This window comes from Python bivittatus, unplaced genomic scaffold, assembly GCF_059951505.1.
Source record: "Python bivittatus isolate LINGU-HERP-01145 unplaced genomic scaffold, Pbiv_v1 ctg000590_np1212, whole genome shotgun sequence".
In the NCBI taxonomy this organism is placed as follows: Eukaryota; Metazoa; Chordata; class Lepidosauria; order Squamata; family Pythonidae; genus Python; species Python bivittatus.
This window is the reverse complement of record NW_028277086.1, coordinates 22287293-22313973: the sequence shown is the minus strand read 5'-3', so window position 1 is coordinate 22313973 and position 26681 is coordinate 22287293. Positions and strand designations below refer to the sequence as shown.

The following is a 26681-nucleotide window of genomic DNA, read 5'->3' as shown; positions in this document are numbered from 1 at the left end:
TTACTACAGCTTGTTTTTCTTATCTTGTTTCCTACATAGCAATACAGTCTGAATTGTGAGATTGTGAGAATCCTCCACTAGTTTGCAGGTAATATCTTAAAGCACACCTTAAATACACTTCCTTAAAGTTCAAATAAATTCATTTAGAGATAAAATTGTAATTAATTATTTTTTTATTTAACAACTGCAAATCTTAATATTTTCCCAAAGTGTGCTTCACTATACATACAGTAGATAAAAGTTTTTGCTGGGTAAATGGAAGAAGCTTTGGTTTACTGAAGAATATTGCTCACATGAGTATAACCACTTTTTTATTTTGGAGCAAAACCTTAAGAGTTAGGTCTATGCCAATTAATTCAGTAATTATGTCTGATTCTCAAATGCTATTCAATATTTAGGAAATTTACTGGATTACATTTAATAAGTTTCTTCATACCAATCTCCAATTTTATGTTTTTTTGTAAACCTCGGTGATAGTTCAAAAATCACCGGTACAAAATATCAAATAAAATAAAAAATAACATTTCAACATTTATTTATTTACCAAGCAGATACTTGTATCCTGAATTGATATAATTGTTCCCAAGGAAGGCCTCAGCCAAGAAAAAAATCCACTTGAAAATTCTTAACCCACACATAATATTTAACATATATTCCTGATCCATGTCAAGATGGACTGTAGGACTCTATTGAGACCATTACTGTAAAGTTCTGAAACGTTTATACATTTTTTTATGGAGAAGTAAGCTTTGTTAATAGGTCACACAAAAACTACCATTTTCAAGCCTATTTTAATTCCCTCAAGTAAAGAAGTAATAGGAGGATTTTCCCAAGCCATTCTGAAAAATCAATAATACTGCTGCCAGTAGCAACAAAACTGTGGGCACTCTGAAAGACCACAAGTAAATATGCTCTCTCTTTGGAGCCCAAAGTGCCTTTCCTATTTAATGCACTGTTGAGTATGCAAAATAATATTCTTCTTCCCCAACCTCTCTGAAAGAAGCACTGCAAGCACATCACTAAAATATAGTAGCTGAGTTATGAAAATATTCAAACAGAGGAGCAATAGGTTGCTTGCTAAAACAAAGTTTTATTTTATACGTGTATGAGAATACAGTGGGTGCTTTTAAATGGCAAGCCAGCAAATGGTAAGCCAGATTAGTATGAATGAAATGTATTTATATTACACTTTCCTTTAGTGATGGACAACAGATAGCATAATCTACGTACCATTTGTCTCAAAAATCACACAAATATATAATCTTTATTATCATATCCACCTGCTAAATCTTCTATCTACAGATCCAAAACTGCATTTAAAAAGAATTAGAGTGTTCCTATAATAAACTTGTGTTTATCCTTAATATGACATTCTTTCAGACACTTGTGCAGATTATGTTTGTGCGAAACGAGATGTTTCACTTTCTTCTCCAGATCCGCTCACTGAAGCCGAGAGGCAGAACCAGATGGTTGAAAGAGAACTGAGGCTGATTCAAAGCCTCCTAAGAACTTCTTAGCATGTGTGTGCCTGTCCAGAAAATAGTTTCACTGGGATAGCAAAGGTAACTTTTAAGCATCCACACACATGTCCAGAAGATCTCAGGGGTGCCCAGAAAGTCACTTGCACAAAATCTTTGAGTGACTGCAACCATGACTGCTTCAAAGTTTCAAGAGATAGTCCCAGAAAGATATTTTGCAGATTAGCAAAATATTTTGTTTAATGATCTGCAGAGGCTATGCTTTGCACATTCTGTAATTAATTTTATAGCTCCAATACTCTTATTTTAAAAAAAGTATATAACCTGCTAGAATAAATTAAAGAATTCCCTCATTTAATCAAATCCTACACAATATGTACACTGAAATTATATATGCAAGATACCAAAAAGCTCTCCTCTGAGGAAAAAATAAATAAAATACAGTTGTCAGGATGCCAAGTATAAATGACTTCTAAAAATCTCTGTATTTGAGGATGTTAGATACAATACCTGATGTTTTAAACCCTATTATGTATATCTCATCACATTTACTTTTTCCTTCCACTGTTTTGAAAGAAGTTATCTTAATTTCATTAAGACTTCTAACATTGGAAAACCCTGGCTCAGTCTCTAGGCCTACAACATATGCATGCAACTTGCAGCCCAGGAGCTAAATGTGCCTTGTTGGTCAGCTGCAGCCTCTTGTATCTTTCCCCATCTGCCTTACCCTGTCATCTGATCTCTCTATATATGGAAGAGATATTACAAGAGAATAGATATACTTCACTTCTGTCATTTATTTAATCCATTTTAAAGCTCCAGATCAACTACAATATGAAGGACTGAGGATCACTATCAGTATTATTTGTGTGTGGGTACATGGACTAAAATGTAAATTTAAAAAAAAATTAAAGTAGTATTTATATTTAATAATTTTCATTCCCACCTACTTTTAATGTTTTAAAATGGCCCCTTTTACTGTACAGTCCCCAACATGACATTCAAAGAACGGGGGTGCACAACTGCAACCAAATGGAAGTTGCATATCCTTGACCTAAAGGGTATCTCAATTTATTGTCGAAGGCTTTCACGGCCAGAATATGATGGCTGGTGTGGGTCTTCCGGGCTGTGTGGCCGTGTTCTGGAAGTTTTGTTTCCTAACGTTTCGCCAGCATCTGTGACCGGCATCTTCAGAGAGCAGGAGCACAGACAGGAGCTGCTCCTGTCTGTGCTCCTGCTCTCTGAAGATGCCGGTCACAGATGCTGGCGAAACGTTAGGAAACAAAACTTCCAGAGCATGGCCACACAGCTCGGAAGACCACACCAGCCATGGTATCTCAATTGTTTAGTATATTCTTTACATCTTTTAACATCTACTGGGGGGGAGGACATCTGATTTACAGGTTTTCTTAAGAAATGCTTACAGACAACACAACATTTCTTTTTTAACCAGTCAGGAAGTCCCCAACCTGTCTAGACATAGGAAAGAATTGTGTGCCGGCAGCAGCATCCACAGGGAGATCATGTGCAGTGCCTGATGAAAGCAGTGTTGCAAGGTAAGCCCTTCCCCTTTTATACATGCATTGTGACATCACATAGATGTCCCAAAGGAGGGGAGCTTGGCGATGACAAGGCAATGCTGCTTTCCTCAGTTTGATGAAAGCAGCAAGCCATATACTCAGATAAGAATCTAAAGCTCAGTCCAAACCAAAATGAAGCATTGCTGATGAACCGATACCAGGACTGGTCCAAGCACATAAACTATTTCCTTCTTTTGGAAGGAGGTTAAATAGTTTGCTTACATCTGGCTTGAACACTGGTCTAGGAAGGTCAGATAGCAGCAGTAGTTAGGACCACCATCTCTCAGGTTTCATTACAGATAGTCCTTGCTTAGCGCCAACAACTGGGACCAGCAACTCTGTCGCTAAGCGCCAGAGTCATTAAGCGGAAAATCACGTGATTGCGATGGACTTATAACTACCCATTCAGTCATTAAGTGAATCACTGTGGTCATTAAGCAAGACATCATGTGACCACAACTTGAGATATTCAGTGTTCTCCATTAACTCTGTCAGAAGCTGGTTGGGAAGCACACAAATGGCAATCGCATGACTGCAGGATGCTGCACCAGTTGTAAATGCACACCGGTTATAAATGCGTGCTGGTTGTGAAGCACTCAAATGGGGATCATGTGACTGCAGGATGCTGCAACAGTTGTAAATGCAAGGATTGGTCACAAAGCTGTTTTTTTTTTACACTGTCGTAACTTTGAATGGTTACTAAACAAAGCAGTCAGTAAGTGAGGACTACCTATAATACACCAGCTGTACTTCTTCATAGAGAAGGTCTGATCCATGCTTTTACTGACTTCCATGTACAATACTGCACTGTACTACATGAGGAAATTGTGCCTTAAGAGGGCTTGAAGACTGATACTAGTGAAAAAATGGAGGGAGGGGCAAGCACTTTCTATTTTTCACTAACTGCATTGGCCTCAAATTTGTCTCCGGGGCAAATAAAAAGATTACTTCTTTCCTATTAAACTTAAAAGAGCGTTTAGCTACAACTTCATGAACCCTGCTATATGGCTAGCACCAAGGGAAAATCAGTTCGTAGAAACATGGCACAGAAATTATTCTGTAAAATCACCCCCACTGTGACACTTTCTCTTTATGGAATGAAATTGGTTTCATCATTGTTTAGTTTTAAGTGGTCTATTAAATTTTGTTGTTCTGTGGGGCTCTTTAAAAAAATCTGAAATTTAATTCTCAGTTTTAAAACTGATGGTTTTTCTCTTCTTAATTTATTTGCTGCATATTTTTTTTAGTGTTGAAGTTACACTTTAAATTGCAATTCATCTGCTAGGATACTATTTCTACCAAGTACATTTTATCAGAACAGAGCAAGCCTTTTTCTAAAAGCTCTCAGAAAAAGTTAAGTATTTCTGCATATCCTAGCCAAGTTTAACAAAGTATGATTTTCTCCAATAAAACTAGTAAAGAATTTGAGATCCATCTTGGAACCCAGCAATTATGAAAAATAAGAGAGAGAGAGAAAGCGTGCACTAGAGGGCAGCAAAGACAATTGAGTGGATTGGAATGTTCAGCTTTTGAAACTTGTACAGTACAAGAACAAAACCATGCCTTGTACAACACAAATCACTGTCTTTAAAAAATAATGCAAACATAGTTACTGCAGCATTTCAATAAACTACTTAGTAACTATATGAATATATAGGACAGAAGGGGGCATAATGTGGAAGACAGAAAGAACTAAACCAGCAAACTCTAAAAGGATTCAATTATTGGTTATTTGAGTAACACATACATTATTTCTACTGATTCCAGTAAAACTACACTAAAGCCCATGTATCAGCTACTTTACATTTTACATGCATTTCTAATGTCACAGAGGAGTAAACTTGATTTTTTCAAGTTTTCTCATTTTTAACTCCCTCTATTTTTTAAAAATAAATAGTGTTTGCTACTTAAGGACATAAAGTTGTAGGAATCACTAGCATGGGAGAAAGCATACTATACTGAAAAGATCACTGTAATTTTTCCTTTCTTGTCAAATATTATAAAAAATGTACTATCTGAATTTATTGACTTGAAGTGTTTTAAGTAATATTCTGATAATTTACATGGAAATAATTTATACTGTCCAGTAAAAGTTGACTATTATTCATTTCTTAAATGATCCACAGAAATAAATATTTTGACATGTTTTTTGGAGGCTGCCAGGCAACAAATTCCTTTACATTTCCATAATACAGCTGCCCGACCTCAGAATCAAATTTGCATCACACTTCAAAAATGCATAAAAGAGATTTTTAGTAATGTGTTTAATAATGCTTAAACTAACATTTAAACATTGATATTGACTTTCTGTAGGTTACTCAACTTGCACTTTTTGTGTAATTTTTAAAAAATCTATAAAATTACCACAACACCTAGCAAAGCATACAAATTTGCCAGAACATATCCTCATCATACAAGTTATTTCGGTAACATGCCTAAACTTAGCTGTAAGTTTGTTGTGATTGTATTCAGGTTACCTTTAAAAAGGGGAGCAACTGATACTTGACTGCGAGAGTTGCAAACACTACAAGTACCTCATTCAAGCTTTCAAAAATATCATTTTTGAATTACTATAGCCATTTTCCTTTAATAATCATTTACACTTCAAAAATGGCTTAGAAGAATTGCTTTGGATTCCATGTAAGTACATAATTAAAGCAAATTAAATGTCCCAGATAATAATAATAATAATAATAATAATAATAATAATAATAATAATAGTAGTAGTAGTAGTAGTAGTAGTAGTAGTATATGCAACCCAGTTCTCAGCAACTCTGGGCAATTTATAAATTGGTAGAATAACAAATTGGGTGGAAACAAAAGAAAACAACCTAGGAGGCTTCAGTCATCCTCACCAAAGGCCTGGGCAAAAAGCCAAGTCTTCAGACCCCTTCAAAAACACCAGCAGGGTGGGGACAATTCAGACCTCAGGGGGAACCCCATTCCAGAGAGCAAGCACTGTGACAGAGAAGGCTTGCTTCTGGGATCCCAATAGATGGCTTTGTTTAACTGAAGGAACCCGGAGCACGTCAACCCTGCCAGATTGAATTGGCCGGACAGATACTGTACTAGGGGAGATAGACAGTCCCTCAAGTAACCAGGCCTGATGTCATGTTTAAAAGTCTTTAAGAGTCACTTAGACACTCAGACTTTAAGAGTCACTTTAATTAATCCACTCCTTAAATCAAAAGCATCTCTTTTGAGACACACACAGAAGCCTGCTTTAATTAGTAACAGAGAGGTGCTGTGTTTTCATGAAGTCCAAGGCACAGTAGGAAAACCTATCTTAACTTTATTTGCAAGTTCAAAATTAATATGAAACTTAAGAGTCTTTTGTTATACCTGTGCCTCTGAAAGTACCTAGTCAGAACAAGTTCTAATAGCTTCCTAACCAGTATGTAAAAGTTACATCATTTTCTTGTCTCTGTTTCTTCTAGCATATCTAGTAAGAGAGACTGCAAAAGTAATTTTTCTTTTCTTAATACATGCAGTCTAATATAATGCCATGCCTTTCACCCTTGAAAATTACACTGCCTTTCATATTATTGAGAAATCTTTGTCAGGCAGAAGGGAAGCCTGTAGAGTTCTGTATGCATATAGCAAAACCAAACTCACTTTCTAATGCAAGTATTTTGAGTCACATCTGGTGAAGTAGCATCTCATCATGAAACACATAACACAAACACCCTGGTTAAGCCACCAGATGTAAATTGCTGTTTTACTCCATTAGACCTAACATATATTCAACCTGACATTTGTATTTAGCAATGCTATTTTTTTCTAACATGTTCCAAATAACTGTTCCCCTATAGTATTTTAAAATAAAAACCAAAAAAGAGAAAGAACTTACACAAAATCAGCCATACTAGAATTATTAGAATTTCTGATCAGTCACTAAAGGATTGTATGTTTTTATTTATTATTATTTTTCCTAAAAATTCTAGTCCTAATGTACTTGAAAGATTTATCTCTCAAACCAAGGAAGGAATGCAACCTTCTCCCCAAGTATTTCATGAAAGATTCCTGTGAAGCCATGGAAAACTGCTTCCAATCATTACTGAGTTAGATGGATGAATATTATAAGAACAGAACTGTATAATTTGACATGTGGAAAATGCAAAGTGCACATGGCAAAACATAGCCATATTTAGAGAGAGGGCACGTTGGATCTTTGCATCCATTCAAATTGTGTTCTTCTTAGAAGATTCTACCATAGAAGCTATTTATTTTCCCATAAATTGAAAGATCAGCTAAGAAATCAGTAACAATCATTTTTAAAAAGGAACTGAACATCATTGTTCATGTGCTATTCAAATAACATATATACATCAATGGATTTAAAAAAAAACAAGAAAACATTTTTGTCACAAACTGCTTTTTGAACTGGGGATCGTCAAGGAGGAAGGAAACTCAGAAAAATTAAAGTGAAGCTATCCCTCTTAATCAGAACTATATTACTTAAATATGTAGATTTAACAGGCCAAAAGTAGTTTGAAAACTTAATTAAATTTTCACACACCGAGTTTTCATCCTCTTCTTCCAGTTCCCTCTGCTGTTCTTCATGCTTTTTGGTCTTAATTTCCATAGCTTCAGTAATCAGGTCTCTCAGAATTGAGACTTGCTTGGCATTTTTAATAAAAGGATGCTAGAAAATAAACCCATACAGTTATACAACATGGAGCGTACAGACAATCTGTACTCACACTATAAATAAAGTAACATGTTAGAACAACATGCCAATCAACTTCACAGACCAGCACATGAGAGAGCATTTCCCTTTGGACAGCAATTAAAATCTGGAATAAGAGAGCATATGATCTGTTTAACTGCTTTACAACTAAATAGGATTTTCCTTTTTGTTTGTTTAGGTAAACAGCAACCATGAGAAGAATGTTACAACAAAACACAACTGCTTTACAGTTAAGGATATAATTGTCCAAAGGAAATGTGAATTAAGTGGTAAATAAACAAAGAGAAGATAGCCTGACATAGAAAAACAAACTTTATAATGCATTCAGTTATATCATTTTAATTCATTTTAACAAGCTGACAATGCAAATTAGCAGTCATAAGGAGAGCAGCCACTATAGCATGAGAAACCTGTATTCTAACAGAATACAAATCACTGAGTCATTGGCAATGATGAAATATAAATGAAGCAAAATTAAAATCATCAGGATGGGCAATTGAAATTCAACAAAAACAGATTTATTTAAAGACAGCTTACACTCCTGTTTAAAAACCTTCATGCATCCTCTATCAGTACTGTGAATTTGGACCTTATTAGAACATATCCCTAGGAAGCATAGTCAGTGGTGAAGGATGTTGGGAATTGAAGTTCAGCAACATCTGGAGTTTCACAGGATGCCTACCCTGAAAATCATTACTCATTTCCTGCATACAACATAGATACCTTCCCACAAGACTGTGCATAAGTTCCAGGGATACCAGTTTCTTTTCAGTTGTGGAGTTAAAACATGGAAAGTGGCATTTTTCTCTCATATTATATAGCCAAAGCCGTTGTGATTGCCAAATCAAATGTTGCTGTGTATTACAGCCCCATGACATCAGTTAGGAAAAATGAATTTGCCCAAATGTAAACAACAGTAAAATTATGCCCTTTTTCTTCCTGTACTGTCCACAGACTCTGTTTTTCTTTTTCTAAATCTTTTTTGTTGATTTTCCACTCAATACACACATCCAGATTCATATATATAACAAAGAATTGGTATTTTTCTATAACATATTTGTTACCAGTGCTATACTGGGCAAAATCGTCATCATCATCATCATCACAAAAATAGTGAGGGCACTTTTGAAGTCACTTTTCTTGACTTTCACAACAGAAAAAGATTATCAAAATTACAGTGCAAATCCTTAAAAGGATTATAATTAGAAAAAAAACATAAAGATAAAAATTTAGCACAAGAACAAATATCTGAGTTTACTTTGAGATGGATGGATGGATGGATAAAATTTAATATTTAAAGAATAAAAATATGCACAAAGAAAGAAAGGGTGACAACAGCAGAAGAGAAGGATGAAAAGAAGAATCAACGGGAAGGATGAAAAGGGTCAGATAATTCATATCCAAAAATTTTGGCTAGTGAAAAATATTCAGGAAATGTTTGGAGCAGGAATATTGACTGCAGAGATAGTGTTATTCCAAATATAACATGTTCAAAACAAACAGCAGTTTGAATACCAAATATGTGGAGAACTCAGGGCAAATCAAAAGGATTCCCCAGATCTGCTTTTCTGAGAGAATCAGCCACTCGCTAAAGAGATCTCCCTTTTCTTGTTTACCAAGCAGTTCCAGAAGCAAATTACAGTGAACCCTTTTCACTTATTGTGGAAACACTGCAGAATTTTGTATTAGCTATTAAGTAGAGAAAGAGCAATTCAGTGCGGGCACACAGGGAGATTTTCATCTGACTGAGCACACATTCAAAGGCTGAGAGCTTCCTGAAAAACACTAACGGCATACTGACCTGCAGAAGGTGGGTTGCGGTAGCCCTCTGCTCAGGATTCTTCACTAGACATTTTTTCACGAAGTCAGTGAATTCATCAGACCAAAGCTCCGGCTTCCGGAATGTTGGAGGGGGATTTGTAGGAATCATAAATATTGCCTGGGGGGGGGGGATAAATAAATAAATAAATAATGTCACTATTTCAGTAATACAACTAGGAAGTGCTTTAGAACCAAGCTTCCACTACCACGTTCAGTACAATAAGTAGTACAACTAAGATCTCACTGGAATTGTGGAAATGGTGATAGCTACATTTTTGCAAATGGAAAAAAGCATCCATTAACGCTTTACACATCAGAATTACACTGTATGTCACATTGTTTCCCCAAGTCAGTTCAAATATTCTAATATTTATTTTTTGTGAATACATCACAGAAACTATTTCTACCTTCAGAGAAGGCTGGCAACAAATAAAGTTGCTCATCTGGTAAAAAGATTAACCATTATACCTCCAAATTAATTCTTTACTTGTCTAAATGAATGTTAAATTAAAGAATGCTGAAGATATACATTTGCTTCTGACCTTGACAATTATCAGCTTTTGAACTTTGATTTAGTAAATTACCAACTTATCTTCAACTTAACAAAGCAAATTTGTAGTAGCTTTCAGAAATCCATAAGAAAAATATGTCTTAACTACTGTTTTTATAGTGTCATCATCACAAAATGAGCTTGGTCTATATAATAATTAACACTGCTCTATGACATACTGACTCAGTATAAATTTTGCTACATAAGCCACTACATACATATATATTAGAAAAGGTTGCAGCCTTTCAAGATGTTCCGAAGTCTTCAGCATTTTATTTAAGGCCATTTGAGAATCACATTGTTGGAAAGCACAATTTAAACTACTGAATTTAACCATCTGCTCAGTGCAGGAATCCAAGTTAAAGCATGCCTGATAAATCTCTGGTTCCAATGCATACTGTTAGGAACTCTCTTCTAGTATTTAATCTGAATCTGCCTTTCCTTAGCTTCAGACTTTATTTCATGACCTGCGCTCTAGAATGATAAGGTTTGAGCTTCTTTTCTGTGCCATGCTCAGGATGATAAAAATGACTACTTTTTAAAGGTCAAATAACAGGCTACTTAAAACAAGCGTACATACAACTATTTATACAAGCTATTATGGGCTGGATCCAGACGTAGTCATAGCCCCACTGAAATTAAAACAACAGTCAGAACTATTGATTGCCATGGCCTACTCTTAAACATGACTACTCAAAGAACCAGATTAAACCCAACTGCTAGCCTGGTAATAATGGAGTGAGCAAACAGTTAAAATGACACATCCCATGCTATACATCAATAATACTACAGCTGTAACCAAAAAGTCATTTTATTCACTGGCTTCATATAGCTACCTGACAAATGGACTTATCAGTTCAGGCAACAAGGAGAAGACAATAGTTTGAGTCTCCACACCCCCACCCCATTCCTGCATAGTGATTAGTCACCACAGAATTAATCACAGCTACCACCACTCCTAACATTCCCCGTCACATCTGTACACATCCAAAACTTAATACATTCAGCACCTGGAAGTTTGACAAAGAATATGGCTCATTAACTTCAACTTTAGGCTGAATTAGTGACTTGCATAGAAAAGCAGCAAGTTTTGTTCAAGGCACAAGATTATAGAAGACAAATTTCCAATACTTTGTTGCTACTGTATTACTGAAAAAAATCTGTAATAATTCAACAATAAGATGAAATAATTTTATTGGATTTCTCAAAGTATATTTTCAGTTGCTCTTCTGATCTACACCTTCATAAAGCAATATATAAAGATGTGCACCGTCAGATGAAAGACAACTCTAGCAGGAAGCATAAGGAATAACAAAATGTCTTCATCAAAGGAAAAAATTACAAGTTCAGTCAAAGGCAGATTTAAACAGAAAGGTTGTTTAGGGAAGACTATCATATCTGGACTGCACAAATCTGTATAATCACTGCAGTGACGATCTCTTTACTGCCATTTAGAGGTTATCCAGATGATTGCAGCCTAGATATAGTAGCGTTAACTAATGGCTTCAAACATTAGACCCACACTTAGCACCAAAATTTTACTGTTGGAATCAAACTGCTGTTACTCATATATTTTACAATATGACGTTCCTGCCAGCAACACTGTACTAGTTGCAGCTTCAGAACAATTCTGAAGCTGCAACTAGTTTAGTTTAGTTTAGTTTGAAAGTAACCAGTGCCTGAGTGACTAACAACAAATAGTTCTAGATACTTGCAATTTCCATACAACCTGATGATAATAATAATAATAAAAAGCACTGGCCACTCATGTAATCCACCAGGCAAAAAATACAGTGGTACCTCTAGTTACGAACGCCCCTCCTTACGAATTTTTCAAGATACGACCAGCTCCGGCCCCAAAAATTTACCTCGTGTTGTGAACCACCTCGAGTTACGAACCGGATCCGCGGCCATTTTCCACCCGTTCCACGTGGTCCGCGGTCATTTTTCCGCCCGTTCCACATGGTCCGTGGCCGTTTTTCCACCTGTTCCCCGTGGTCCGCAGCCGTTTTTCCGCCCTGCCGCATGGTCCGTGGCCATTTTCCGCCCCTGACACGTGGTCCGTGGCCATTTTTCCGCCCCTGACTCTCCCTCCAAGCAATAGCCGCTTCCCTGTCCTCCACGCCAGAACGGATTAACGGTAATTACATTGAACCTTATGGGAAAATTTGCCTCGTGTTGTGACCAATTCGAGTTGCAACCAGAGTCACAGAATGGATTAAATTCGTAACTCGAGGTTCCACTGTATACTCAATGTATGTACTTAGACAATCAAATGGAGTGCAACTCAATCCAGAACCAAATTCATACGTCTATTCAAATCAGCCAACTTCCAACAGATAAAACTTCTATCTTTCCTGGATCAAGTTTCAGCTTCTTCTAATTTAACTACCTCAATACCACAGTCAGAAATCCATTTAAGACTTTGTTCACCTTCTTTAGAGCCTTAGATGATAAAAATGCAAAGGCATACATAACTGTATTATTTATTAATTTTATTCATATGGTTTACACCCCATCTTTCTGTCAGTAGAAAGTCCAAAATCTCACAATAATTTTAGCCATCAAGACCCATGATCTATAGAAAAGGTCTATACTAAACTTCTAAGAAATACAGTGGGGCAAAAAAGTATTTAGTCAGCCACCAATTGTGCAAGTTCTCCCACTTAAAAAGATGAGAGAGGCCTGTAATTTTCATCATAGGTATACCTCAACTATGAGAGACAAAATGAGGAAAAAAATCCAGAAAATCACATTGTCTGATTTTTAAAGAATTTATTTGCAAATCATGGTGGAAAATAAGTATTTGGTCACCTACAAACAAGCAAGATGTCTGGCTCTCACAGACCTGTAACTACTTCTTTAAGAGGCTCCTCTGTCCTCCACTCGTTACCTGTAGTAATGGCACCTGTTTGACCTTGTTATCAGTATAAAAGACACCTGTCCACAACCTCAAACATTCACACTCCAAGCTCCACTATGGCCAAGACCAAAGGGCTGTTGAAGGACACCAGAAACAAAATTGTAGACCTGCACCAGGCTGGGAAGACTGAATCTGCAATAGGCAAGCAGCTTGGTGTGAAGAAATCAACTGTGGGAGCAATAATTAGAAAATGGAAGACATACAAGACCACTGATAATCTCCCTTGATCTGGGGCTCCATGCAAGATCTCACCCCGTGGGGTCAAAATGATCACAAGAACAGTGAGCGAAAATCCCAGAACCACATGGGGGGACCTAGTGAATGACCTGCAGAGAGCTGGGACCAAAGTAACAAAGGCTACCATCAGTAACACACTATGCTGCCAGGGACTCAAATCCTGCAGTGCCAGACGTGTCCCCCTGCTTAAGCCAGTACATGTCTGGGCCTGTCTGAAGTTTGCTAGAGAGCATTTGGATGATCCAGAAGAGGATTGGGAGAATGTCATATGGTCAGATGAAACCAAAGTAGAACGTTTTGGTCTAAACTCAACTCGTCGTGTTTGGAGGAGAGAGAATGCTGAGTTGCATCCAAAGAACACCATACCTACTGTGAAGCATGAGGGTGGAAACATCATGCTTTGGGGCTGTTTTTCTGCAAAGGGACCAGGATGACCGATCCGTGTAAAGGAAAGAATGAATGGGGCCATGTATCATGAGATTTTGAGTGAACACCTCCTTCCATCAGCAAGGGCATTGAAAATGAAACGTGGCTGGGTCTTTCAGCATGACAATGATCCCAAACACACCGCCCGGGCAATGAAGGAGTGGCTTCGTAAGAAGCATTTCAAGGTCCTGGAGTGGCCTAGCCAGTCTCCAGATCTCAACGCCATGGAAAACCTTTGGAGGGAGTTGAAAGTCCGTGTTGCCCAGCGACAGCCCCAAAACATCACTGCTCTAGAGGAGATCTGCATGGAGGAATGGGCCAAAATATCAGCAACAGTGTGTGAAAACCTTGTGAAGACTTACAGAAAACGTTTGACCTCTGTCATTGCCAACAAAGGATATATAACGAAGTATTGATATGAACTTTTGATATTGACCAAATACTTATTTTCCACCATGATTTGCAAATACATTCTTTAAAAATCAGACAATGTGATTTTCTGGATTTTTCCCCCCATTTTGTCTCTCATAGTTGAGGTATACCTATGATGAAAATTACAGGCCTCTCTCATCTTTTTAAGTGGGAGAACTTGCACAATTGGTGGCTGACTAAATACTTTTTTGCTCCACTGTATGATCCAGGTTTCTCACATCTTGGATATTGTATTGTTTAATATGTTTTTTTTTCCCGTTGACTTATTGTTTATTTTTATGCTGCATGCCACCCAGAGTCACACTGGTTGAGTTTGGTGACCTTTAAATCTAATTAATTAATATCTAGCTTGCATCTCAAATTCCCTTCTGTATTTGGAAGATGTGCCAACCTCCTCATAGACATAGATTTGCTACCTTAAATTCTGGCTAAAAATTATTTTTAAGTATCTGTCTTCGGTGTTCTTGTATCTAGAGCCCAATATCTAGTTTTTCATCATTCCTAACAGAAGAGATTGAATTGTACCTTAGACGCTATGGCTTATCAACCCATTAGTTGGTCTTACCTGGGACTGAGAGAGCCAATATAAACATATATTGATTTTGATGCTGATTTCCAGAAAGACTGGAATACAACCCCTTTCAGAATGGTGTGGTTTGTCTATATATTGTTCATCACAGGCAATTACTTTTTTATATCTTGTATTTACCACATAGGATAACCAGGTTTAATGCCCCTGCCTGCTCTATCTCTGTTACCGCTTAAGAATCCATTTATTTATTTAAACAATCTATTTATTACTTAAGAATCTATTCATTTTTCCTCTTTCTTTTTGTTTTGATTATTCAGATTAATTTAATTATTTCTTTTCAGGTTACAAAAGGACATTTGGTCTTTGTAAATAAATTTCTGAGGACTGCAAAAAAGAAGACTGAAGACCCACCTGACCACGCTCCACAGCACCTATTTGCAGCACCCGCCCGCAGCACCCACACACCCACCCATGCTCTGTAGACCCTGCAAAGGAAATTCTCATTCCAATTGCCATCATAATCCAAGGATTACTTATACGTGGAAGGAAATTCAATACAAACTTCTGGTAATGGCCACTGAGATAGGATAAGAACTACTGCGTCTCTAATCAGAAGCCCACTGGTCAGGCATGGATACCATTACTGGTAGTATTAAATGCTACCAATAAATAAATATCAGTCAAATGCCTGATACAAGTAATTCATTAAAGTAACTAATTTACTACAGTAACTAAGACTATTTTTATTCTATTTTTGAACTGGAAGGGATTTAATCAATCTGTTTTCCACAAAGCATCTTGAACAAAGGAAAACGTGTTACTTTATTATATTTGTCTAAAGTCAAGAGGTTTAATGTTAGTTTCTTTTGTAAGTATTTCACTTCTGCTCCCATAAAAACATCAGAGGTTATGACTTCCTTCAAAGGATAATTAACTATCTCTGAAATCCAAGTCCTCTTTTAACAGCTATGACTAGCAAACGTTTGTCTAGATACTTTGACCAAACGTTATAGAACAAGTATTTATAATTCAAAATGTTGCACTGTCCATCTTATTTCATTACATGACACAATAACTGATTTTATGGCCATACAAACAATATATCCAACAAAATGCACTGCAAATTGTCACATTTTTATCACTATCATGCACAGTCTAAAACAGCTGTTCTGACCAGGTTTGAATAAATCTTCTAGTAATGATTCAATATTACTGTAGTAGAGGGAGAAAAAGAAAGCAGTGTTATTAGTGTTTCTGAAAAACTAGCTTAATTGAGTTTTGCCTCTCTCCAGTCATCCAGTAGTAATTTCCTACTATAGCGAAATAGTAGGCCATAGTAGAAGAAGAAAAATTTAAGAAGTTACAGTACTTGCATTTAAAATATCAATTAAGGAAATTAAACTTAGTTTGAATTACGGAAGTATGTATTCCCACACAGAGGCAACCATAAATAGCATCTAAGCTTTTCTGTTTAAATTATGTTTTTAATATTGTATGGAATTCAGCTAGAATGTTTTGCTTTTGTATCTTGTGCCAGTAATTTGGCTATCTATAAATCTGTATCTATGAACAGCATACTCCCTTAAAATGATGACCTTTGGATATTATTTCATGCAAAGTGTGGTGCACTTAAATTGGTGCAGTAATAACTGACATAGAGGGAGGAAAAGATAAGGGAACAATTGCCATATGATTAAGAGTAAAGATGAGTTACTGAGATAGGAATTCTATGTTCAGATACAAGATTATTCTGCAGTTTTACTCACATTGTGATAGCAATGCAAAAGGTCAAATGAATAAAAATGGCTTTCTGAACACTTTTCACACTCAGATCCTTCAAAGAAACTTAATTTGTTATGCACATAAATGAAGGTCCTATATGCAACCTGGAATCAAACTGCATGTGAGAGGTAAGAAACATTTATTCTGAATGCACACTTACTCTGAATACATACACAGATGAGAGCACAAATGCAATCTGAGGTGCCAATAGAAATTACAGGCTCAGATGACTAAACTCTTCCACATCCCAATTTCCTGCACTCTAGAATAAATTCAGTTCTAAAACATTTTCATCCAACCATGTTCTAACATTAAAAGCAGATCTGTCTGACAGGGCGTGCTTTTAAGGAAAGGTAACACAATGTATCCCATAATACTGCAAAACAGGCCAATGGTTGCTATTTATATTCCAAGAACCTCTGGATTTATTTGTTTCTTTTCTTTTCTTTTCCTTTCCTTTCTTTTCTTTTGTTTTTAAGGGACATTTTACATTTTCAAAATTATAAAGATAAACCTGAGAACCCATGGAAAAATAATAATTTTTAGAGCAAAATAAGTTGTCCATCATTAGAATGTGTACACTTGTAACTTGCCTTTCATTGGTAAGAGGGCTGTATGTACCTAGAATGAGCTTATGTTCCATTTCCCTCCTTTGTTTGCTTGCTTGCTATAAAATCCATTCTGATGTAAACTCCAAAGGTTGATAAACTATTTAAAAGCCATCACTGTTTTAACATGACCCAAGTCTACAGAATGCAATCCCGGAAACAGTTTTTTAAACAAGGTTTAATCAGGCTGAAAAAAACATGGAAATAATTCTTCCTGAATCCTGGGGGATAAGATAATGTAAAGGATACAATAAATATGTAAGGAGAAAGGGAGTTAATTGTGAAGGCTAGATGTGTTGCAAACAATACACAAAGTTGGACCATTTATAACTAGTATACTCCATAGCTCAAAAGTAATTCAAGATTCAGGGAGATTCAGTTAATGAACACTATGCAGATGCCACTAAAATCTCTCTATGGGGCAGAGTTCCATACAAATTGAGACTTTTGTGTGCAATACTTAACATAAAAGTTGAGGTATGTTGTTCATTGCATTGAAGATCTTGGGAATAGAAGCTGTAATTAATAGAATAGGAAGAAAACACCAATCCAGTAAGGTTGCCAAGTACTGCTTAGATATCCCATTAAACTGGCATCAGGACTATATAAAGCAGTTTCTACAAGCTGACTAAAACATTTGAAGTTCCACTGCTTTCAAAAGAAACTAGCATACTTCATTTTCAACAGGCTACCAATAGCATATGCCAGCAATGCAACTACTGCTTTCTGTTATGAAACTTGGCATAGATTTTTTTTTAACGGAAGGAAACTTTCCAAAAAAAAAAAAAGTACAGAACTAAAAAGTCAATAATGGATGCATATCATTTATACTGAAGTAAAATTTAAAACGATGCATAATAGCTCCAGAGAGGAAGATCAGGACTGGGTCCAGAGTATTTATGGAAAATAACTTAATCCTTTCATTACACACTATGTTTTTCCAGTCACCAGCCTAAATAATTAGTTAGGAGGACTTTTAACTGGATTACAACAGAACAGTAACACCCTCTTGAACCTTCCCCAAATTCCCCCATTGTACACTTTCATACTTACTTTTCCTTATCTTATCTGTACCTTCTTGAGCTTCCTCCTACCTCTTAAACTGCTAATTCGTTGATCAAATCACTTTCCTATCGCTACTAGTGAGATTAGGTTTCTTGCATAAGCTACAAATTTAACCTTAGAAACATTAGCTGCTCTTAAACCACAACTTTCAGTTTATACTGAGACCAACATGGGCATTTAAAGAAGAATATATCCTGGGTAAAATTTAGATTATAATTTTAAAAACTCCATTCTGATTCAGTGTAGCAAAATACCTATCCAACAAAGTATACAGAATTTCTTTTGCAAGTCATTTAAGTTTTGGTAAAGAAATACATTTTTGAGCTGGAAAATAAACATGTGACATTTTTATAGACAGTAAGAACGTTTAGGACAGATCACAGATATAATTTTGTAGACTTTTGAAAAGCTTTTCAACATTTATAGGTCCATCCTGTATATAAGATTGAGGCTAAGAATCAGAGAGGCTTTCATAAGAGAAACTTGTAAGCTCTTGGCAAGTTCCAATTATCTTAAGTAATTCATAACCCAGTCTATTTTGCTATTACCACAAAATAGTTAAGATATGATCAAACTATTAAGAATTTTTTAACTCCAAAATAAGCTAAAATTTCACAATAACCTTATGTCTTGGTAGAGTCATACAGTATTCTAGTAGTGAAGAACAAATGTTACAAGCTCAACTCAATAGTTTAAAGAGATCGTAACAACCAAAACAGATGTCTAAACCTGTTTTATATCTTCGCATTTTATTTATCATACAGGGAAATTTTCCCAACTTTCTCTTTTCCTGTATGAGTCCTCAACTATGTGATATTTTGTTTGTCTTTCAATTATACTAATTCAATGCAGGTCATTTACTTTTTACTGAGTCCAGATGACATTTACTAAACTAAACATGGAACAATTGGTTTTTAAAAAGCAAGTATTCTGATTGCCATTGGGTAGGTCACACAGTGGCTATAAGGTATGATTGTCTTGCTTAACCCCAAAACAGAAGTTAGCAGCAACTAACAGTTTGCATTATTTCTATTTTCCTCAAGCTTAAATTGGCATTTACACTAGAACCACTTAATAGTCAGTCAAAAGGTAAAAACATCAGCTTCCTATTTTTCTTTTCTACTCTTGGCTTAAAATGCATTGTTGGTACACCTGATATAGAAACAATATAATTTGCACTTCTATTTAAATGTCAACTGACTACCTTTTTTTCCTGTCTGATGATTTGAAGCTATTCCATACAAGGGAAACACAAAGGTCATGATTGGTTTACTATCAAAACCAGCAATGGTCTAAACCTGCCCTGCTTCTTCAACAATATTTATTCTTTCAAGACAACCTGAATTAAATAATTAAGCACTGGTTGGTCTTATTAACATCAATGGATTTCAAGGTTGAAAGACAAAAACCTTAAATGAAATTTTGTCAGTGACGACTTTATCTTAACCATACAGGGGGATATAACATAGCTACGAAGCTACAAAACAGTTTATCTTGCAAACTGTTGGATGGCCTATTCATCGCCTCTCCATTCTAGCACTCTGTATGACACAATAGACAACCAGAAGTATCCTGGAAGTAGCAGCCCTCATTCAATGATACTTCCTAGCAACTGAATTTTAAGCAGGTGCCTTTCATCGTGGATCTAGTTCGTATTTATCAAAACTAACAATGACTAATAGCTCTTCCACCTTGAATCTGTCTAATCTCCTAGACAAACTGAACTTGCCTAATGATCCTTGAATTAATCTAATTGCCACATCAATAGCAAATTTCCTAATTTAACTATGTGTTGATTAAAGATATATTTTACTAGTACTGAACCTCCCTGCTTTATTAAATTTACAGCGCCTAATAAATTTGGCCAATATACCTAAGAAGCCAATATAATGCTAAATTCTTTTTAAAAAACAAGAAATTTTAAGATGTGCAAGCACTTGAGTTTTCATGCAAAGAGTAAATTTTTCAAAAGAAGCTTAAACGGCTTTCTGTCAGACTGTGCTTCTGCTCACATTGTTAAATGGAAATGAGAGCTGGATCAGGAGAAACATAAGATTGAGTTAAATGCAGCAGGAATGGATTACTTAAAAGTCAATATGGTCAAGAATGAATTGACACTGAATGAATGTGAATTGAATACAAAAGTGAGCAACCAATGTGAAAGAAGTACGTTGAGGTGCTTTGCTGTATAGACAGAATGGATAGGGTCTGAACTGCAAAACAAATATATGAAGGAAGAGTAGATGGACTCAGAGGAACAGGAAGACTGAAAAAGTTGTGATTGGATAGGGTTGGTAGGATTCTCAAAAGAGAGGTGAGAAATTTAAAAAAACAAAAGGCAATGCGGTACAAACAAGAAAAGTGTGCATGAGAGGTATAGTGAACAGGGTTGGTGTAAAGTCGATTTAGTTTTTTTCCTTTTCTGTTTCTTATCTCATATCTTTGTTTGGCTTACAATTTCTTACTCTTTCTACCCTTTGCATCATGTTACTTATCCTGAACAGGAATACCATAATGATTATGTACATATGTAGAAAATCACAGCCATTTAGTTTAATGTTTATCCTGGATAAATTGATGGAAAGTAGTAGTTAGGATTGGAGGACATCTCCTCGGTAAACATCAATACACAAGCAGGTACCAGACTAGTGCTGCCTTAAGTAGTGATATCCCAATAACTGTAGCTTTCATTGTTATTACTAACACCTTGAAGTCAAGCTAGATATGTATTGGTAGCCAATGCCAATCTAACTACTACTTTCTGCACTAACTGAAATTTCCATGAACACATGTACTAAACTACAATGTCTTTGTTTCTAATAGTGAACCCATCAAAGCTGGCCAAAAGCACTCTTAAACTTCTAGTGAAAAAGATTATTTGAAGAGTATTCCTAAGCTACAAATATGTTTTTTCAAGGAGTGTAAATCCATCCATTCAAAGTATATCTGTTACTTAATTTTCCAGCCTTGGAACCCACCACTCCATAGAACTAACATAATATCAGGATTCAGCTTTAAGCCATTATAGCCATCCAAAAGATCTGAATCTGATCTTGATGACAGGAAAAAATAGAATTGGCAATTGTTATCACATCATTGATGTCAACTACAAATTCCCTGACAATGTTAATGGCTTCACATAGATATTAAGCAACACAGAAAATAAAATGGAACCTTGTGGTACCATAGAGTTAACAAGTCAGAGGCCAAACAGAAGTCCTCCAATCCTAACTACTGGAAATTCTCTATGATCTACTAAGATATCCAGATGGCTCTTGTCCAGGGCAGGTCATCTCTCAGCACAATGAAGGCAATCTTGGTCTCAAGTCCTGGACCAAAACTGATGTGGAATAGTTCTAAGTAAGATCTAAATAATCTATTCCTTATAAGAACATCTCAAGGTGGCTATGACCACTCTTTCAAGCACTTTGTCTCTAGGTGGAGGGGCATTATAGCAGTGGAAGTGCTGGTGATATTAGCAACTATCTAGCATTTTTCATATACCTATGGAACAAAGGAGCTCTTCTTCCAAGAAAGCCAGGCTACTGTCAAAATAAGTCAGCAGGCATTATCACTAATATAGTGAGGCATTCATCACTCCCATAGACTCATTAACTAAGAAATGGATTCCACAGAGATTTGTACAGACACTAGTACTACTTAATAAATAATGCAATGTTGGATGAGAAAAGAAGTGAATTAAGTTTGTGAATATTAAATTATTTAGGATGATAAAAACCCAAGTGCCCTACAAGAAGCTTTAGAAGACTGGCTTGAAACCAGCTGAACAAGGAAAATAGCTAATGAAATGTAATAAAAGTATTGGGTGATTAATACTGGGACAAAAAAAGCTTTTGAAGTAAAATTTGTTTCAGATACAGATTAATTTGCTTATTTCAAAATGAAAACATTGAACAAAAGTCCATATATTTTATACAAATTTAATTCCTGGTTTATATAATTAATATGCAATCTTCAAGTTACTTATTAAAGTTACTAACTTACAGGGCAAAATTTCCAAACAAGCAAGCATTTATGTGACCAAGAAATCTCTCTGCTGCCCAACATGTTTACATGCTTATTTGAAATTATCTGGAAATGTTCAGGTTTTTATAATTAACTCAAAATTTTTCACTAAATTTCATTTAACTAAATGAAAAATAGTCATAAAGGATGGTTCCAAAGTGTACTTCTGAGGGAGGTATGGTGAATCGAAGACACCTCTGTGAAAGTGGAGCCGACAACTGCAGCAAAGACCAAGGAACTGGTGAGCAGAGATTAGCCATCTTGCTTGCAACCGCAGCAGAGCCATTTAAAGGATATTAAGTTTGCAAGCCTCACTTTCTGATCACTTTCAGAAATCGCCTATTAATCATCTTAAAGCTACTAGAGACCTTCAGAATGACAAGTTTGAAAACACGAAGTAAGTCTGCCTTTAATCCTGAACAAAAGAAAATTTAATAATAAGCTTAAGAATTTAAAGAATCTGAAATAAACAGCAAAAAGCTAAATAGGATTTTGAACTTAGAAAGTTATAAATAGATGAAGGGTCCAGATAAAATTAGAATATTGACCTTTTTACAATAAGATTTTGGAATTCATTATAAAGAACAAACAGCTTCTCACGGGAAATAGATTCTGTTTTGAGTTTCATAAGACAAAACAAAGATAAGCAATTTCATGATTTCAAAAACTGGACACGAGAGGGACTAAAGTTTTTAGGTAGAGGAAAGATCCACAAGCCTGTAAAATGTTGCAAAAGATTATAACAATGAAAATAACAAAGGAGGAGGGCGGAGCTGGCGTCGCGGCGATACGGCGGGCGATCCTGGGCTCCCAGGATGGCAGCCGATATCTCCTCCCCCGGACGGTCCCGATGGACCTAAGCCGTCCCGTAGAGATGGCGATCGCAAAGGGCACGTCCCGCGGATCTCAGGGACGCCGCAAGTCCCAGATTGATCCGGGGAGAAGCTCTTGAAGCCGGCGGAGGAGAGCCAGCCAAAATGGCTGCGAAAGCCGGGGCAGCTCCAAAGGAAGAAGGAAGAGAAGGGTGTCAACTGGGTGAGATGGACTTTTACTATTTAACTATTCTTAGAGAACACCTTAAGTAACTTAAAGAGATTTTTAAAAGTGAAGAAAAGTGGATTAAGCGGCGAGATCAAGCCTTATAAAAAAAGGGGGGGAATTTTTTTTTTTTTTCAACTTTCCCTTTTTAGTGGATTTGGCAAGATGTTTTTCTCTTAAAAAAAATATATTTTTAACTGGATTGGCTTTTTCTTTTTAATACTCAATAACTTTTTATTTTAAGCCTTTTTTTGACTAAGATTTCTTTATTGTTGTAAGAAATTTATACTTTTTGATTTTGAAATGGGGAAAGTGGAGTTAAGAGAAAGTAAATGAAAGAAAGTTGCACTGCCATCTAGAGGCTCGACATAGTGCTTTTTTTCTTTTATTGTGACGCATGCTCAAGGACCCTGTGCTTTCTAAAAAGATAGTGGGATGTGCATGTTTATACAGGTGCCATCCGTAACTATAAACAAGAAAGTGGAGTTGAAAGCGATTTTGAAAATATCAAGATGGAAAGTTTGAGCTAGTCACAAGAGCCCTGATTAGTGGCAGTAGCTCTTCTTTCTGCTAGAAGCTCTGCTTTGCTCTCCACTCCCCCCTCAGTTGGATTTTTTTTTAAAGAGACTTAATCTTTTCCCTCCTTTTTTTTTTTCTTCTCTTGCTTTTTTTTTTTTTTTTTCTTATTTTTGGCAAGAACAAAGATAAAGAATCCTTTGACTCAATGAAGGTTTATCAAGATAATAAACTATACGAGAAACACAATGCAGAAAAAGATCTCTAAACTATTGAGGATGACTATAAAAAACTGGAAGAAGAGCTGCAGAAATTCCCGCAAAAAAAAAAAAAAAAAGATACTAAAGCTAAAATGGACTTAATTAAACATAAAACGGGATCAATGGAAAAGGAAGAAATAGTACAAGAAATCAGAAATATTAAACAGAATTATTGTGGTTAATTAACTGATAAATGAAGAGGGACAGACTTGTTCTTGGCACTGAGGGTGAGAAAAAGATTATACAAGATTATAATGGAAAATCGTACTAAAAGAATGCACAAAAAGAAGAAGTAAAACAATATTGAAAGAAACTATTTCAGATGTTTAAAGAAAAAACGAGGGGAATACAACAATGATGGAACTGACAGAAGCTTCAAAAAGCAGAATGTTTGAAAGGACATTTATCATTGCTTTCTCTTATCTAATAATGTAGAAAAAGGAATAAACAGCTAGATATTTTGGGATGTTGAATGAAAAGGGTGAACTCAAAATTATGCAAGCGCTGGAATAAAGTATAAATCTGAGATATATAGTTAAAAATTGTATTTGATTCTAAATATTTTAAGAGATTAGACATTTACATATGGTTGAATATAGTAACATATAGATTTTAAACTAGAGATATTTTTGTTGAAACATGTAGTGAAGAATCTGGTTAGAACTGTAACCCGGTTAGAACTGTAACTGATATTGTAACTGATACTGGTTAGAACTGTAACTTTTAAGAATTGGAAAAATTAAAAATTACTTATGCAGGAGGAAGTTATGGAAAATTATGAAATGTGCAGAGATGAGTTAAACTGAGATTTGAAATTAGAGTAAGAAGATAAGTAACTTGTTTTTATTAATGATTGGATGAGAAAATATAGTAATGTAATGGATTAGGAAACTTTATAATAGAAATTTGATATTAATTATTATATATATACACATATAATCGATAGATGAAAATGTATTACTAATCCTATTGAAAGTTAAAATTTCTTGTAATAAATGATTTTATAGATTAGCTATGAATGATTAATAATTGTTAATTGATAAGTATACAAGTATATTTTGAATAGATGATATGAGAATTTAAGATTATGAAAGGGGCACCAACGAGTTGGTAACTGGTTGACACACGCTATAAAATGGAAGATGCTTTTTTTTTATGCCTTTTTGTGGTTTTGTTTGTCCATGTATGTTTTGTGTTTGTTGTAAAAATAAAAAAAATATAAAAAAAAAAAAATAACAAAGGAGACTTTTGAAGAATGGAATCAGAAAATAGTAGCCACAATATCAATAATGTCAGTAACGATGTCTGCTTCTGTGGATAGAATATGTCCAAAAATGTTATTGAAGAAATGACAGATGTAGAACAAATTTTATCTGACAAGATAGAGTTGAGATTGAAAGTGGATTTACAACTGAAAAGCAGGGAACTTTTGATTGGAAAACCTACTCCATCAGTCCTGTTGTCAGTCTGTGGTTTCCCTTTCCAAAAGAACATATATCTATTCGCTGCTTCTTGTAATAATCTCATTGAATGCAGCGACATCAATGCTATAATGGCGAACTTCAGTTGCTATGAGTACTGTTCGTCTTTCAGGCCTTGACACCTTGTCTCTATCCAGCAAGGTGCGGACATTCCAGGCTCTGAAGATAAATTTTCTTTGATTTGTTTTTCTTTATACTTGACCGCTAAGGAGATGATCTGCCAGCCACAGTTAGCTAGCCAGATGGTGTCGGGCAGGCAATGTTTAGGGCTACCTTTTCTAATCCCCCCCCCAATGCAAGGATGGGCAATGCTATCCTAAAAAGGGTTACCCAGTTGCCCTGGATGCTGACTACCACTGCTAGTGGTCATCTCTACCTGTTGCTTACCCACTCCCCCATAGCCGCAGGGCTCAGCAAATTAGGTTTGGCCTGAGATGAATTGTAGATGAAGATGAATTGCACAACAGAAACCTGTGCATGATAGAGTTTTAAGTGGAACAGCTGTTGCACAGAGGCTGTCCCACTCTTAAGAGACCTTAATCCAGTGCCACAGACAACCATTACGGCTGGAGACCTCTCCTGCTACAATGGATGAATAGAATAGAATAGAATAGAATAGAATAGAATAGAATAGAATAGAATAGAATAGAATAGAATAGAATAGAATAGAATAGAATAGAATAGAATAGAATAGCTTTATTGTCATTCCACTATATACTATACACCAAGTGCATAATAAAATGAAATTCCATTGCAGTTGGCTCACAATTACAATCAAACACTAAAATACAATTGAGATACCATAATTACTATAAAATATACATTCTATACACATTTGACATTAACCATTCAAACATCTAATAGCTTGGGGGACAAAGCTATTTCCCAATCTGGCTGTTCTACATCGGATACAACGGAACCTCTTCCCAGACGATAACAAAGAAAACAGGCCATGATGAGGATGAGAGGCATCACTAACAATCTTTTGAGCTCTAGACAAACAGCGCACATATGCTAGGCCTTCGATGACAGGCAGAGAGATTCCAATTATCTTCTCTGCTGCCCTTACTACCCTCTGCACAGACTTTCTGTTTGAGGCACTACGGTCTCCATACCAGATGGAAATACAATTAGTGAGTACATTTTCTATAGTACGTCTATAGAAAGTAAGGAGAATGGAAGATGAGAGATGTACTTTCCTCAAAAAATGCAAACATTGCTGTGCTCATTTTACCA

General features: G+C 35.8%; 1 protein-coding gene across 2 annotated transcripts in view; it reads right to left on the bottom strand.

The window, feature by feature from the left end:
- STK3 (serine/threonine kinase 3) overlaps positions 1-26681 on the bottom strand; it is a 139817-nt gene that overhangs the window by 63919 nt on the left and 49217 nt on the right. For both annotated transcript variants that reach the window (XM_088149092.1, XM_007424795.4), the window contains 2 exons: positions 9550-9687; positions 7578-7703 (listed from right to left, as the gene is read on the bottom strand). In XM_088149092.1, coding sequence (XP_088005218.1) covers positions 7578-7703; positions 9550-9687 — 264 coding nt within the window. The remainder of the gene's footprint in view (positions 1-7577; positions 7704-9549; positions 9688-26681) is intronic.